Source organism: Abramis brama (genome assembly GCF_963993115.1).
Source record: "Abramis brama genome assembly, chromosome: 7".
NCBI classification, from domain to species: Eukaryota; Metazoa; Chordata; class Actinopteri; order Cypriniformes; family Leuciscidae; genus Abramis; species Abramis brama.
In genome coordinates, this window is record NC_139969.1 from 23,592,566 (window position 1) to 23,610,559 (window position 17,994).

Below are 17,994 nucleotides of genomic sequence, written 5' to 3' on the forward strand. Positions count from 1 at the left end.
GCGCATGCGCAGAGTTGTGAGTAATAGAAAGATAATGAGAGAATTTAGTTCACAATCATCTTAAATGCTGTTACAGTATAGGGGAAGTTCAAAGTCCAATCCCAGCTAACAAGGGACGTTCCCATAACTTTCACTAAAATGTATGTAAATGTTAGGACAAAATGTTCTTAAAACATTTAAAAAACTAGATGTTTTGAACATTCAGAAAACATTCAGAAATAACCTTTTCTAAACATTTTCAAAATTATAGAGTGGAATGCTCCTCTGACTTTCACATAAACCAAGAAAAAATGCTCTTAATACATAAAAAAACTGGACGTTTTGAATGTTTAAAAGACATTCAGAAATAACATTTTCATAACTTAATGGGATTGTTGGCTGAACATTCTAAGAACATATTTTTAGCTAGGATGAAGTCAGTGTATTATTCATGCTTGCCTGTATATTTTATATACAAATTGCATTCATTGTTTGTTCCTTATGCGTGTGTCTTGTTACTTCATGTTCTCTTCAATTCTCTTTTATGATCAAACAAGTAGTAACGTTTAAAAATTAATAGATGAACGTCCAACTAAACCATTCCAAATAATATGTTCCATGAACCATGTATAAATAATGTTGTTTTTTTTCTAATGTTTTGAGAACATTTTTAAAGGCCAGATAACTTTTTTTTCTAATATTTACACTACTTTTAAAGAACATTAGTGAAAATTGTGGGAATGTTCCCTGTTAGCTGGGATGTGTCTCTCCTAGGTTCCCTTCCCCCTTCTTATGATATCTGTTTATATTGGATCTGTACAATATGAATAATGTAGAGCAACCAATCTCATTACCATGCTCAGATATAGAATACAGATTATTGTATAACATTTGCATAAAATTATGGCTCTCGTTGAGGGAGAGGGAGCGTTCCTTTCACAATTTGATTTATTGGGTTCATTTACGGTGAGAAAGATTAGGTTTGAGTTACATAAAATTGGCTCGAATGTGAAATTTATGATACTTAAGTTGGAATTCAACACCTTAAAATCTGATTTTAATAGCTGCAAATTTTAGACACATTTCAGTTAGAATGACTTATCAGGAAGACCTTTATCATCATTAGCACTTTTCAAAATTAAGTTGTTTCATAATTCTACATATTTTGCACCTTCTTTTGCATAATACGCTCATTTACAATTCCTCACGAAGATGTATTTTGCTCATATAACAAATGCAACATTTCATAGCTTTTATTATATTACACACGCTATGCGAACATACCAAATGCAGTTTTGCTACAAATGCAATATTTTGCTGTGATTTGAAAGGCCTTCATTTGCGTCTGTTTTTCCAATTGTCGCTGTGCATAAATGAATAGCGTATCATGTTGATATTACAGCCCATAATTCTAGTTTTGGAAAAACAGTGGCACGCTGTCAAATATGGATGTTTGAGGAGTTTTTTGTGAATGCAGTACAATATAATTAGCTGGAGTGGCCAAGTACTTCGCTCAAGGGCACAGACTGGTCCTAACATAAAACATAAGGGTTTAACATCATCCCAGCTTCACAGCTTGTTTTCATCCCAGAACCTTTCAGAAGTCCGTCCCGGCCCAGCTAAGTGGCAAACACTTAAGATTAGAGGAACAGAAGTTCCTCATATATTTTAATAGAGAGTTGTTCAGAGCTGGTTGAGGTTGGCAGGGTGCCCTGGTACCTTCCTCCTCAATAGCTGGTACTCTTATATAATAGTGTATGCCAGGAAAAAGAGTTTGTCAGGAGGAGGGGGAGAGCTCAGGGTGGGGGTTATATAGGTTTAGCCAGAATGTTTCCATTTTATCTGTGTACACATTGGGATGATGAGGCCGGGCAGGGGGGCTCTGCAGAAATCCTGCTGACCTCTGGAGAGCTCAAAGAGCAGTACACTGATACCAGCTCCTCTCAGACTGCAGGTGCTGAAAGCTATTACTCTCTTGATTACGGATGGGAATCTCAGGATTTAACGATTCTGGTTCCTATTTCGCTTAATGATTCCGGTTTCTTAATATCGTTGAGGAAGTACCTGATAATTGATCCTAATTACATTGCCATTCTGTTTGTACAAAACTCTGTTCTTAATGTTTGTTTTTTAACTATACGTTGTCATATGAACAATCGGTGCATAATCATTTTGATTTTATTCTCATGAACTGTAGGCACGTAAAAATAAACAGTAACAGTTATTGGTTTTGGATGAGTCGTTTTGAGTTTGTGATTCATTTTGACGTTTATTAAAAATGCTCATAAAAGTCACGAGAATCAGACTATACTGACCATAATATATAATGTTGACAATAATTGTTTTTTTTTAATGATTCACATCATATTAAAGGTAGGGTAGGTAATTTCTGACAGGCTAGCAATTTTAAAGCATAGCTTTAAAAGAAGATCACACCCTCCCTTCATGGCGTCTCTAAAGCAACGCCTTCAAAACACACACAGCAGAATCTGCAAAGCCTCACGAGACAAGAGACGGCATTAAATTACCTTTACATATTTTCAAAAATGAGTTAGTTATTTTCACGTTCTCTATTAAAAACATTCAAAATTATATATAAAAACACCAAATTTGGCACACACCAAGTCAAAACCAAATATTTGATAATACCATGATACCACAATTGTTTGATTAACATTAATGAAAAAGACAGCCTATATATTAAGATCTACTGTACTGCATGGATCTAATATAATGTTACACATCAGATATTTTTCCCCAACAGTTAAACGTTCACATAAGACTTAACAGATAATGTTTGCATGAATACTAGCCAAAACAAATATTTTGAAATACTGTAATTCTGTGTAAATCGGGATTGCGCGCTGTCTGAGGTGTCTTTGTGCGCACACTTCGGATCTGTCAGTCAATGCGCGTAAGATTGTTTTGTTTAACATCAGCATGAGTTTGAAAATCACATTTCATCGGTTCAGACTCATGCTATCGAGAATTCGCTATGAGTATTCACAAAGTTGGAATGCTGCACTTTAAAACGATACCAAACTTGAGGGGAAGGGGAAGCTGAGGGGAAGCACAGCCGTTGAGAAGCGATCAGAGAAAAACAGCATTTTTCATGGACAAGGGAAAGTTACTACTCTTAGAAAACATACAAATAAAGATACTTTTAGATGTTTAATCGCTATTTGGAGCATTGGGGCATTCATTTTTGTGAAATCCTCAAATTCGACCAAAATGGACATTTTCCACTTTTTTTATTTCAGTGTAGGTCATAATTAACCTGTGCGCATTTCCGAATCATTTCAGCCATTTGTCACATGTTGACAGGAAGGTAAGACATCGTCCAATCATTGCCTTCAGACCAAATGCAATGATTGGACGAACATTTTTTGGTCCTGTGACTTCCACAGAAGATATAGGCCTACATGTTTTAATATTTAGACCACTTCTATTATTTATTGCTATCAGGATGTTTCAATAGTATAACAAAAAGTGTTAAACAAATTGCCTATACCCTACCTTTAATTCATACAAAATCACCACCTTGTCAAATAGTTACGTTTTCCTGTGAGACTGGGTTGGCCTATTCACACATGCTAATTGAAGACATTTTGAACTAGTGTCGAATTAGAATCAAATACAGCTCTCTTAAACACCTCGTTCTGATCGACAGTCAACTCCGAGACCATCCAGTGACACTAATTAGAATAAATTAACAGAAAACCCCTTGTAAGATAAATACAGGCATTAACGAATGAACACATCCCTGGCCACAGTTCAGTCCCCCACACACACACTTTGGCCCATAGGCCTCGTCGTTCTGAACCAGGGGAGTCATTTAAGGATGAACAGTTTAATTACAGAGCTAATAAGTGTTGCCACAGACTTTCTAATATTATTCTGGGAGAACACTAGCATGTCATTACCCTCCTTCCCCTAAGGAACACTTCCTATTAATCATAATGAGGAATTTGTTAGCATGTGGTCATGTCAGTTGGGATCAATTTCTTTTACCTAAGCTTTCTATGAAGCTGCCAGACGCTCGGGGCGGAGTGTGGAAGGGATCGATTTACAGTCCCGCAGCCATTAGGCCCTGTTTTGTTTTTGTTGTTTTTGTTATTTGATACCTCATTTGCATCAGCGCGGCAGCTGCTGAACGCACATTGTAGTCGTTTGTTGACCTGTTCGCACAGATACTTTCTTGCTTTTCGCACTAAAACTTGTTTATTTTAGGATGTAGCTGATGCCTGCGGCCCTGTAGTTTGATAATGGACTCTTGTGGTGTTTTTTGCTAATAATGCAATAATTTGTGTAGTGCATGCAGTTGAGCTGTCAGATTTTAGAATGGCAATCTGCACTAGGTGTGGTTTTATTGGTCATGTAATGGCACCTCAGGCTCTGAAAGAAAAGCTACAATGACACAAAATGGCTCCCTGCTTGCCACAAGATTGACAAATGCGAGTTTGCACGAATCAAGGAAAACCTCAGTCATAATCGGCCTGTACAGCTTGCAAAATGGAGCTGCCGGGTTTGCTTCGAAAGTGCAGTCGGCGTATAGTTGAGGGAGGGTGTTGGCCAACTGTTGCTGGATGGATTTGGTGTCAGTGTGATGTGTTTAGCTCTGAGGTTATACTTTTTTCAGCTAAGGCCACCTCACACTTTCCACTGGCACATTCATATGCAAATAGTGTCTGATAGGGTAAGAGCTAAGCAGATAGAACTGCGCACAAACACTGAGAGAGCCATGTTAAAGGTCATAACAGGGAGAAACCAGAGAGAATCTTTATAAAAATGGATATGGTTTGAACGGCTGCGTCTCAAATCTTCAGTTATAAATAACTGGCTGTTTATAAAGGCAGCTTACTAGGTCCCATTTCAATCAAGCTGCTACCTAAGTAAACAGAAAGGCAGCTCCTAGGTTTTGTAACAGAGCATGTGTCTAACTGCAGCATAGCTGAAAAATTAGATGCTTTTTCAACATTTTTTCCTTCTTATGAATTGATTTTGGTACACTCATGACTATCTTGTATGTTGTTTTAAAAACAGCAAATTTCATAGTTTAAGAATAGCCACATCTTAGATCAGCCTGATCACATTAATCACAATCAATAAGCTAGCATGAAATTAACTGTCATCCGTGTGCAAAAACCAATCAGATCAGCCCATCAACTCACACACTTAAAAGGTCGCAATGTGATAGGCTTTCATTAGGATTATTGCCATTTCATTTCCATAGAATTATCTGGAGCAGGCATAATGAAATGAGATGTGCTGCTTGGATGAACAGAAATATAAACATTCAGCCAGTGACAGGCATCAACCATGAGTTTCCTTTCTCACTCGATCTCCTCTTCTTCGTGATGTCCTTTTCTCATTCGTTCGTAACACTCAAATAAGTGTCATGGATCTGTGTTAATGACAACGCTGTCGGGACCTTTTGCTGAGAAAGCCATTCCCTCACAGCCAACTTAAAACATATCTGATTTCTGCTTTTGATGTTAATCAGTCATTTTTCATGGGTTTTAAAGAAGTGGAGCAGATGTAAATTGGCGTGTGTTTGTCAGGAAGGCGTGTCAGCAGAATTTGTGTGTGCAAGTGTGTTGCTGAGTGGACTGTAGCAGGCAGCCAGTGTGAGCTCCTGTAATTTCCCAGGTGTGCTGCACAGCTGGGTCACAGGCTCATTCTCCTTCATCACACATTTAACCTGCACTGACTCAGCTGAAGCTGTTTTGAGCATCTTCAGCAGGTGAATGCGCAAGCTGCATGTGTACTGTAAAAGACACTGTGGCTGAACTGAGTCATGGAGGTATAGAAGATTCATTACCAGTTCTTGTTTCATAAAGTTTTCTTATTAAATCTCAAGAAAAAAAAGAAGAAAAAAAAACAGTTTTAGAACTTTAAAGTCAACATGAAATACCATGCATGTGCAACTCATTTTACTTCTGTAATCTGACATAATTCTGAGTGAAACAGGATATTTAATGAGAAAAAAAGGCTTGATTTCATCCATCTGGAATAAATTGACGTGCAGATTACGTGCCAGAATAGAGCCGGATTGTTGGAAAGGAGGGGTTGAAAAAGTATGAGGGAATACATGACGTCAGCCAAAAAAGGCGAGTTGTTTCAGAGGCGGAGCATTTGCTGTGAAACAATCTGTATTGTATAAAGCGATATATAAATAAAGGTGACTTGACTTAATTTTCTTACATTTATGTTTAATATTTTACAATTATATGAATAGATTTAATAATATTAATATTACAAGCTATAATATAATTTTTATATTTTAAAAAAGAATAAATAAATCAGATTTTTTTTTTTTTTAAAAGGCTGCAAGATAAAAACAGATGAACTTCTGTTTGGAATAATATGCACCATTGAATCATACACAAGAAGACCAGAAACATAAATTAAGGAAGTAATATTAATATATATATCAATTTTTATTTAATGTTGACTGTAAAGGTGAAGCATGTATTTTCGGTGACAATAGCAGCATAATAATTGCAAAATTAGCAACTCTAATTTGGTGCTGCCAGTAGTACACACTTCATTTTATCCTAATTGTGGTAAGCCAATTATAAAATCTTAGTGTAAATAACATTTTTTTTTATTTGATTATCAGCTTGTCTTACATTTCATACTGATTTATCAGTCCATTGATGGTACTGTATAATAAGTCAAACTGTCAATTTAACAGGTTTTTGTACGTTTATATCTGCGGTGAGACACCTGTACCCTTCCTACAGGCTCAGGTCTATCCTTGTGTGGGCTCATCAGACTCCCTCTGTTGTATTCCACTGCACACATGAAAGCATTTCATTAATCCCCCTCAACCAGCAACTTTAATTACCACTGTACTAATTACATCAAATCACTGACATCTCCATCTGATACGGCAGGGACTTCAAAGACTAATTGTCTTCGAGCTCTGCGTTTTGGGAAGAAAGCACTGAACAGAAATACCAACCGCATGTTCTGTGGCTCTGTCTCATTCTGTGGCTCATATTATGTGTCAAGCTAACATTTCTGACTGTTTATTCATTGTTTTTTCCTCTCTCTCTGTTTGCAGTACGACAGTGAAAACATGTTCATGAGTATGCCAGAGCCCAACCAGGACTTTGTGCCAGGGAACCAGGTGGGTTAATTACTGCTCACTCCTTTTGTTTTAAGTCGTAATTAAACAAGTTTAAGCCGGCGCATCACAAATTAGAGCCACTATCAGTCGCCACCATAATCAGGGGCTATTATAACATGTAAACAAAGCATTTAAAGCGTAATGAAATGAAGCTTTAATGCATATTGTCGCAGGCTTTCATTTCCTCCATTTACACTTTCATTAAAAACGACACACAGTATGGACTCCACACAAGGCCGTGGGTTTATAAAAGGCAGACTGCAGCGCTTCAGTGCAGTTCTCCTCTAGTTACTCATCAAAAGTTTATTTCAGGATACTTGCACTTATTCAAACAACCAAGATAAAAGGCTGTTTCATCAGTGACTCAAGCTTTGCCGACTAGATAGTTCAGGCACATCTTGTTATAAAAAGCACAGCTTGATTAATTTTTTTTAACTAAAACATGCAGTTCAGTGCATTAAGGTCAAGGGTGAACATGCCTTCTTGAGGAGTGCAGGTTGTCTTACGGGACCTTCTACATGTTTGCCTAATGAATTAAGGCTACAGGTTAATTAGCGCCCCTTAGGACACCTGCCACATTCTGCTGTAGGGAAGTGAATGTGAATGTGATGCACTGTAGATGGACTGATCATGTGTGCACATGCAAACTAGTACGTTTAGAGTCAAACTTTAGGATTTTTCTCCCTGCTAGTTTTATCAGCCAGCAGCAGGCTATGTATGATGCTGCTGCTCTATTAAAACATTTCCTTCCTGCTTTTGTCATGAGCTGTTTGGGTTTGGCCTGTTTTTATAGACGCATTGATCTGAACTGTGCTTGCATTCTATTAAATTTAAGCAAGCTACATTTTGACATTTCAAACTTCGAATACTATACACAATGGGATGTAGAATAATTCTCAAGGTTAAAAACAACTTTTCTGCAAAGCGCCTCGATGCAGTAAACACAATGAAAGCGCTGAATTCAATCTGTTTGCGGATCACAGAGTTTGGCCTTTAATGTAAGACATGTAGAATGTAATGTGCAATAGCTCCCGCTCTAAAATAACTCCCCCCCCCCCTCCCCATCTCACTTGTGTTTTTCTCATTACAAGTTAAAAAAGTGTTATGAATAATTATTCCAGTTGATAAAGTAAATTTAATAATGAAACACTTTTTAAGAAAAAACTGTCCATATGGTTTGGCAACCTGCTCAAAACATCTTCTGTCTTTTAGTTTGACATAAGTAACGTTTAACAGGTTCTCTGAACACAGGTCTCTGTTCTCCTGAAATGCGTGAAGGTGCAATTCACACCTTTCTCACACTTCGAAAATTGTATATTTAAACTAAATCATGAACACATTTGCTTGCAGTTTGTCAAAGTTGTAGCTCTTTGTGCAATAACAAAAAATATATTTAAGTTTGCTGGTCAAACGTGGGGCATGATGGTCAACCAACTGACTAGTTAGGACAATTATTTCAACTACAATATATAATATAATATAATATAATATAATATAATATCATAATTTAACAGCAAATTAGTGTTACTGATTTTTTTTTAAAGAAACTATTCAGTGTAATCTAATCAGATATCAGTGGACAAATATATTAGTTAATAGTCAGCTGAAACTAAATGCTAATTGTTGGTTTCCACTGACTTGCCTAATTATGATGTTATGTTGAGGTTACATGCTTTGCTTTGTGCTTGAAAAGTCATGTTCATGTTCATGTTCAGCACAGGCCATATCTTATGTGAGTCCTAAAAGCTCTTCAATAAGCATTCACAATAGATTGTGAAATAGAGAATTAGTGGGAATTACAGTCTAACCTGTAGGCTGTAGAGACTAAGCCCAGTGGTGTTACGGCTCTCAATAGGACGAGGAAAAATAAATAAATGATATTTGACTCATGAATTATTCAGCACACTGTAGCAAATGCATTCAGGAGAATGTAAAGGAAAGTGCACTAAATTATAGGTCACTTACTTGTTTCAGAGTTACTTCTTTTAACATGAAAAGCTGCATACGGTCCTATTGAGCCATTACATAGCCTGAAATTGGTTTAAAATGTGCATTGTCTGCATTGTACATCCCTGGTCACTGTGTTTAAGGTGCTCGCGCTGCATGTTTGCTACAGCTTTAATGTGGGTGGAGATGAAAGATGCATTGAGAATCTAAAGAACACAGAGCTAAAAAATGGATTGAAGAGTGATGAAAGTTGAAAGTTGTGATGAGTCTTGCATGTGCATGTTTCTTGTTACCCTGCTGTGTCGGTTGACCCCTTGGCCTTGCATCCCACTGTAGTTCCGCGTACCTGCCAGTCCCAGCCAGACGCAGCACAGCAACAAACAGGCCGGCGGCCACTGGAAAAGAGAGACCCCTACACACACGGACGGCCACCGTCTGACATGGGTAAATAACCCCACACCAACGCCGACCAGATGCCCATCATTTAAAAATAACATCAACTGACGATTTTTGTGTGTGTCTCATCCATATGGACCCTTACATTTACGGGTTTGGAAAACGGAAGTGGCTGATGACTATTTATGCACTATAAAAACACTACTTTGTATACGTAATTTATACTTCATATATAATTCATTTTAAAGGGTACAAGTGAAGTTAGGCATCACAACATTGTAATGTACAGTATGAAAAATAGATATTCATTTTGAGAATCTTTTAAAGATTAATTTAAGTGAGCGTTAGATGAAGCAAAGGGCATTTAATATAATGTAAAAATAGAGGAAATTAGCAGCACAAGTAAATATCAATTATCGACCAATAACGGTTTTTATTTAATAAATCTCTCACGTTTTTTTGACTTTCTAAAAGAGTTAATCAAAAGAAAATGAATATTAATAAATTAATAGAGAGATAGATTACAACAATTTGCTGTCACTTCTTTAGCAGCTGTATTTGAAATCGTCTGTGAAGGCGCTGTAGTATAACATGGCATATTAGCGTATCAAAATGTCTTACACAATATGAAAATGAAACTAGCTAGCTAGCTAACTAACTAACTATAAATAAAACAAGAAAATAATCACAGTTTCTAATTGAAGAGATATAGCTTATAAATTAATTTGTACACATCTTTTTCACAATTGAAATGTTATCAGTTATTCTGGTCGCTAATGCTAATTTAGAAAATGTTGTGAAGCGACGCCTTAAACTCATTCGCAGCAGTACTTACTAGTTAGCTAGATTTTTCTTCTTTTAATTCCAGAGTTATATGACACAAAAGGGTCCTGCTATTTTAACTTTATATTAAATTATGTACATTAAGAGAGAGAGAGAGAGAGAAGCTAACCTGCTAAATTAAAGTGGAAAATACATCAAAGACTGTGAAAAGGGTCCATTGTACTTTATACAGTCTGTCTGTCCCTGCATCCTGCAATCCATTGTTGTGTAGATCACACTTTTATTTGCCATTGAGCTCCACATTGATTTCACATGTATGAATAGGATTGCTGTAATCTTAGAGCTGCTTTGAGTCTAGCACTACTTTTATGTTTCCCTTTGAATCTTAAAACTCCCTTTGTAGATATTACTTCCTTTTGCTTATGAGCTGCAGTCTCTCAGCTGTTTTCGTGCTTCCTTGCATCTCTCTCCCTCTCTCTCTTTCCCTCTTTTGGGAACAGGTAATTACTTTTATTGGCAACAACAGTTGAATTCACCTTGACCTCGGTGTGTGGTACGTAGCCACAATGCTTTCTCCTGCTTTTAAACACACATTAACCGAATTAGAGAGAAGTGTACCCCTGTGCCTATTTTAAACTTCACACTCAGGAAGCTAAAACTGAAGCTGAAAACCATCCGCAGCTCCAGTGCTGAAGGCAAAACATGTACTGCAATTGCGTCTTTTAATCTGCTCTATAATACGAAACAAAGGCAACCCAGAAAGGCCAAGTGTAAGGATCATGGCTTTTAAATGAATGGTTGCTGAAGTCCTTTTGGTTTGATCTGTTAAATTGTAGGTTGATTTTAAAGATGTAAATGCTGCCGTGGTCTGTGCACTGGTATGAACAACACTGTTACTCTCATAAGCCGGTCCTCAGAGCAATTGGTTGAGATCAATGATGTTGAGTGTACCGTTAAAGATGTAATTTATGTGCATAGATACTGAAACTAGAGGTGGCCTTTCACATCACTGCAGTTGGAATAGCAAAGCATCGTGTGCAGGGGTTAAATTGGGATTTTGGAGGTGGGGGAACCTTAAGATCTCGTAATGAAAGCCATTTTGCTCTTACGAAATGGAGCCAAAATTTGTGTAGTGGAGCAAGCAAAAACTGGTCTAGATCAAACATACAAAATGGAATGTATAGACAAATAAACTGATTACCTTTTTGTTCTTCTTTCAAAGGTGTTGAAAAACCATTCTGGCGCAATTTTATATTTGATAGACAAATATACATATATATAAATATTAGGCTATGGGGGGCTAGTTGTAATTTTTTATTCAATTTCTGTATTGACACATACCTTAAAAGTCTCGGTTACAAAAAAAAGCTTGATATTGCCCAGAAAAAGATACAGTTCAACATGCTATAGTGAGGCATGTTGTCACACTGTATGGTGTAAGTTGTTTCAATGGAATGTGCCATTAAGTAGCCATTAAATAGCCTATTTTCAAAAAAGATTAAATAGTAAAACAATTATGAACTATATATATGTAACTATATATAACCTCAAAAAGTGGTTTTCGGGCCGACCAGCACTGAACGAGGCATGGGGGGAAAATATTATATTATATTATATTATATTATATTATATTATATTATATTATATTATATTATATTATATTATATTATATTATATTATATTATATTATATTATATTAAAAGATACATTCTTATGAGCATCTCTTTTTGATAATATTGGCTTTAAATAATGTAAAATATTTAGTTGTTGGAAATTTAACTTGAGATCAGAGCTGGTGATGAGAGGGACTTTTTTTAGAAAGAAAACGGGCATGTGTTAAAATGACATTTAAAAACTTCTGTTAATCTCTTTGAAATCTGCATGCCTTTTTGCCTTCAAAACATCCCCACTGACTGACAACACTTTTGAAAGCCTCGTAGCTGCTTGAAGTGACAAAATGTGATACTGTTATCCATCTGAGCATCTCTGCAAGTGGAGATCCGTTCCTCTCTGAGAGACATAACAATAATAACAGCCCAGAAGAAAAAAAATAAACTGAATCAATGAAATGTTAAAATACATAGAGCATTCATAGGCCAGACTGCAGCTCAGCACTGTCTGTCTGCACACAGGTTCTCTCCTATCTTACAATCTCCTCATTCCCCCTTCTTCCAACCCCAAACCATGTGTTTCTTGGCCATGAAATAAAAGCCACATTTATTAGCCCAAAATGGCGGAGTGTTGAGCGCATGTCAGCCCACAAGCGCTCTGTATCAACGTTTATTTATTTTAAATGCAGCAGCAAGATGAAGTAGCGTGTGCCAGCGATGCTAGATAAAGCCGACTACAGCATACACTCAGCGAACACTAAAAATATACACACTTCTCATATTTCTGGACTACGCTCAAAGACACTACTTGTGAAAGCGCTCACTTTGACTCTCAGAGCGAGCAATGTTCGCTTAACAACTCTTGTTTTTTGTTTAAACCTGATAAGTGTTTAACAATCACATTTGGTTGAAATTGTCTTATCTGTGTTATAGAAGATGTAATGCGGCATTCAGGAAGTGCATTTGATGTTAATACTATCCCTAACTATAAGAGCAGCAGAGACCGTTACGATATGTTATTTGTTTGTTTCTTGCACAGGATGTATTTGCCTGCCGCAATGGTTTGACATGTATATAGTCTCTGATGAGGGGGGTTGTCAGATTTCTGTGTGGGTTTATATAGAGTTGCTCGTATCCATCCCCCACCCCTCCCCCCAGATGTTGCAGAGCTCTTGGGGGACCAGGAGAAAGCTGTGCATTTTAAACATGCATAAACTAACCTTGTGCTCTCTCCTGGGAATGAAGAGGCCCGTTCTTACATGTGTTTTTTTTTTTGTGTGTATTTCAGAAATGTTCAGAAATGTTCTCTTGAGCCAAACTAATGTTCCTATACAACATATTTATTAAATATTAAATATACAGTAGAATATCTTAAATAATCGCACAAATAATTCTACCATTGTATTTCTCATAGTATGCATTATTCAGAGATATTCATGAATTGCATATTCATGCATGCATGAGCTTTAAGCTGCTCAAAGGCACTGATGCAGCGTGCCGGACAGGGAGTGGTCGCTCGTGGACCGTGCCTGTATGCTTTGATCCCATTCGGGTTATAAGACACGCCGGGTGTGATGCCGCAGCTCGGGTCAGACGAGGCTTCACACGCTCTCATGTCACCTCCATTAAACAAAGTAGAAACCTCCTCCAAAATGCTTGACCTTGATGCTAGCACAAGACAGACAAGCCCTTCTGCATTTATCCAGAAGCTCTCAACAGTAATCGGCAGCTCAGCGAGTCCGAGGTTGTTTTGGGGGCCCGGCCAAAGAATGTTGCATTCAAATGATCACTGCCCCTGGGTCCCAGAGGTATTCATTACAGGCTGAATTGCTTTCGTTGCCTCTCTCACACAATCCCAGACTGGATGGCAAATGAAAAGCCGATTGGGAAAAAAATAGGGCACCTTATTAAGTTTAACTACTGTAGCATTTAACCTGACATCTTCATTATTCAAAATTACATTATAAAAAAGCTGCCTCATCTGCAGGCGCAGGTTATCGTTGTTTACTCTTCCTTTTGCTGTTCTTTGGCAATTTAATTGGTTGAAGGGCATGACAACATGTTGGAGCGCTCCTCGTGCCACATGGAGCTCTGGGTAATGATCCACAGCCAATCCTGGAGTGATCATTTAAATAGAGTAGTTTTGTTTCTGCGAAAGGCAAATACCTTAAAGTGTTGCCCAGAAAAAAAAAAAACCTTTTGAAAAGTTGCACCTAATGCCCCTTTCACACAGAAATGGCAGTAAATTACCGTAAAATTACTATAACGACTTTACCAGTAAATAAACAAATATGCTGTTCACACAAGCAACTGCGTTCTGGCTTTTTACCGTTAAGAGACCATTCACACATCAGCACCAAAATACCGGTAAATTCTGTGATGTCAGTCACTGGAAAATTATCTGTAAACTCTGCGCCGTTGTCTTCATTAGCCCGCATGAGGAGAAGCGCTTTAGTTTCACTATCTGTTCAGTTTGACGGCATTATTTTTGACAGGCATAAGGGGATGATCGCACAAAACGCGTTTTTGCTGAGCCGCAGCGCTAATGAATGAAAAAGAAGGCTCGAGCTGCGAGACATGGCGCAGCGGTCAAAGATGTCCATCTAGCGCATATTTACATAGAAAAACTATTAAAAAGCAGCGGTGCTTACTGTAAATGCCGTAATCAGTAAAAAGTAATCAATCTCAATAAGAACTTTATGATTGGCCCAAAGCAGTGCATTCAGATCTCGTACATACTCATACCGGTAATCTTCATTCTTTGTTCACACACAGCATTATAACCAGTAATTTACTGGTAATGGTACAACTTCTCATACTGGTAAATGGCCAGAACTGATTTACCAGTATTTAAAAAAAAAAAGGTCCTGTTCACACATGAGCTCTTAACGGTAATTTAACGGTAATTTACCAGTGAAGACTGTACAGTATGTGTGAAAGGGGTTAACTGTCACCTTCCTGCTCTTTATTTTTACTGACTGTTTTTCCTATTCTACATATTTTAGTAATCATCATAAATTAGGTATCATTCGAAAGCTTAAAAACTCAAATTCCTTTTTTTTTTCTAATCTTGACAAAACAGAAATCGTCAGAAAGGTCAGAGACTTAAGGTTCCATATTTGGCAACTGTTTTGTGATAGATGTGATATCAGAAAATTAATAATAACCAAAAAACAAGAATGCATTTATTTTTCTACATTTATTTAAAATGTTTTTGTTCTATTTCATATCATTTATCATGTTTATAAATGTTTTTTATTATTACTAAAATGATTAAAAAAATATTATTCAAAACTGAAGTGGTTAGGGGTTTGAAACCAACATACAAAACCACAGCTAGAGATAAAAAACCATTTGATTTTAAAAACTGTAATACAGCTTCCCCAGTTGACAACTAGCCTCAGTCTCACCCATCCTTCTAAATCGTCAGAATCATCCTAAATTTGTTTTAATGCATTTTGTGGCATACTTGATGGAGCGTATATCTTATCTCAAAATGCACTTTTTCTCATCCACCTCATATCTCAGTACATGTGCTCTTCTTTCATAATGACGAGCTGATTTACGCCTGTCAAGATGGAAGGCTTATAAACAATTCACATCTCCATTGTGAGGCTGCAGTAATTTAATGCATAATTTCTGCTGGTGAAGCATTTCTGCCACTCATTCACTACACTCTGTTAAAAACACAAGAGTTCTCTCTCCTTTCTTTCCTTATTGTCAGTGTAAACCGCATCAGATCCATGACTATTCCCCAAGTTTATTTCACTTTCCCCCTCCGCTGTGAAGCTTTGATTGACTGCTGGCTGTGAAGTCGCCCATAGACAATGATTCCATACAGCCATCATGACCATCATCAGTAATTGATAGTAGATTTAAATGAGTCTCCTGCTCATTTGCCATTCATCTCCCACCAGTCCCATTACCCTTGTGCTATTTGACAGGCAATCACCTCCCTGAGAGATTTGTTGTCCAGTCGAAATGATGTCACACGAAAATGGACAAGGACTTGCACGTTGTGGATCTCAAATTTGTCATTTTCTTCTCCTTCCCCTCCTTTGCATGTAATGTGAATGAGGGTTGGTCGGAAACTATGTGTCATCCAAAGTCCTCATTTACACAGAAATTGTTGTTTTTCTTCCATGTTCCATTTATTGTTAAATGAAAGATAGCCTTTTAGAGGGAAAACCGCACACCTAAATTATGTTAAAATTATACGTAGCGATCTGAATGTAGCTGAATTATGAATAGTAAACACTGAACTGAATGTACAGACATTGTGTGGGTAATTTCCCACAATCCTGACTCAGAATTTTTTTTCATTTATACATATGTATTATATATATATATGACTCAGAATATATTCATTTAGTTCATTTCGAATGATCTGATTCAGGTTTCATTAGATGAAACAAAAATATTTAAATTACCAACAACATGACTACAGATTGAAAAATGAAGGATGTTTAAACAAGAGGTTGGAATTGGAAAAATTAACTGACTCGTAGCACATTGCTTCAGAAAACGCATTTATTCAGATTAGCTGGAACTTTTTTTTGCAGTTTCCAGTTCAATAAGTAGATCAGCATCAGATGACAGCATGTTTTGATATGTTTGTACTCGCGGCCTCATCTAACGTCTTCTTTTTCACAACAAAAACACACAGATGTAGGAAATGTTTGCAATATCTCTTAATTTTTGTGCATTTCACTTTTTTTCAGAGCCACACACCACAGCACAGGGTTATTTATTTCCTGTGTTCTCTTTCTTGGCTGCCTGTTTACGCTCCTCAGTGTCACAAAAAAAGGAAAGTGTAAAAAAAGAAAGACAGGATACCAAGAAACATCACACACCGTTAGAACACATAAACAATCGCACCTCGACTCGAGCCGACAAAACTGTTATCCATTCCTGCTCTTATTTATTTATATAATTTTTACCTGAAAATAATCATTTATTTTTCTTCTTTCGACAATAATTACACAAATAAGTACATTACTCGCATGTATCAACAGCAATGCAAGCCACTGCAAACAGTCGTCTTGTTCTATGTGATTTATTTTTTTTCATTTGGCAGTCAAATCATTCCTCTAAGGGCCTTACTGTATGAATTATGCCAGCATATTTCCCGCAAACAAACGCAGACATCTGTGAGGCACAACACAATCAAATATGCAAATGAGCATGATACATTGGCTTTTAGAGGCAGAAGTAGGAAGCTCATTAAAACGATTATTGCAATCCTTAAAAGTAACAGTTGGACCGTTATTTGAGTTGAGCTTGAATTTGGAACCAATTTCATACCTAATTGCCTGTAGTTGGCTGTCTGACAGGTTCATTTAGTTTGCTGCAAATAAAAGCTATGTATTAGAGATAATAAAGCAGCAGAAAAGAGAAGCCCCTTTCAAGGTAAAATAAGAAGAAAAAAAAGAGAGAGGGATCGTTTGAGTCATTTCGAGTCAGAGGCTGAGGCACATTCACGGTTAGCGTTTCGTGAAGTGCTCGTCGTGATGTGTTTTCCGGCTTGCCTTTGGTACCAATGATAAACTTCATCTCTATGCCTTCTGATAACTGTATATATTTTTCTACAGTATTTTACTCCAAGGGAGTGTTTACCGAATAATTTATGATTTTGCTTGGATTTGTACAGCCTTTCATCTCCTTATCTGCTTTACATCTTTTTCATCACAGTCTAAACTGACAGGGGCTGGAGGAGGCAGCGTGCAGGACGGGCTGTTTTAAGGCAGCCAAAGCAAACTTCACAGCCAAGCGCAAGTGACTGTTCAGCCTCATAAAAGCAGCCTTTTGTTATAGTCTAATGAGATTGATTGACCATTTGCATATAATTTTACTTCCTCAAAGGCTCAAATAGTATGAATGGATCACTGTAATGTGCAGTGCACTTTGATGTACTTTATTCGGCATTTGATTTGTTGCGTATATAGTTGTGATTAGTCTTTTTTCTGTTATTGATACAGCGTGAATCATTGCCATAGCAGGATCGCTTCAGTGGCAGAATATAGAACATCAAAGAATGTTGGTTTTCAACAAGATTTTTCTGTTCGTGCTGTAACCCATTTCATTCTCTTATTTATAAGTATCAAATGGACAGTCTGTCCTTGTTCTAGCCTACGGGTGACCCCC

At 37.1% G+C, this 17,994-nt stretch overlaps 1 protein-coding gene across 2 annotated transcripts in view; it reads left to right on the plus strand.

Annotated features, from left to right (window-relative positions):
• tox (thymocyte selection-associated high mobility group box) overlaps nucleotides 1-17,994 on the plus strand; it is a 57,258-nt gene that overhangs the window by 22,694 nt on the left and 16,570 nt on the right. Inside the window, exons 2-3 of one of the 2 annotated variants that reach the window (XM_084120783.1) lie at nucleotides 7,049-7,114; nucleotides 9,398-9,505. In XM_084120783.1, coding sequence (XP_083976909.1) covers nucleotides 7,049-7,114; nucleotides 9,398-9,505 — 174 coding nt within the window. The remainder of the gene's footprint in view (nucleotides 1-7,048; nucleotides 7,115-9,397; nucleotides 9,506-17,994) is intronic. The other variant, XM_084120784.1, reaches the window with a different exon arrangement.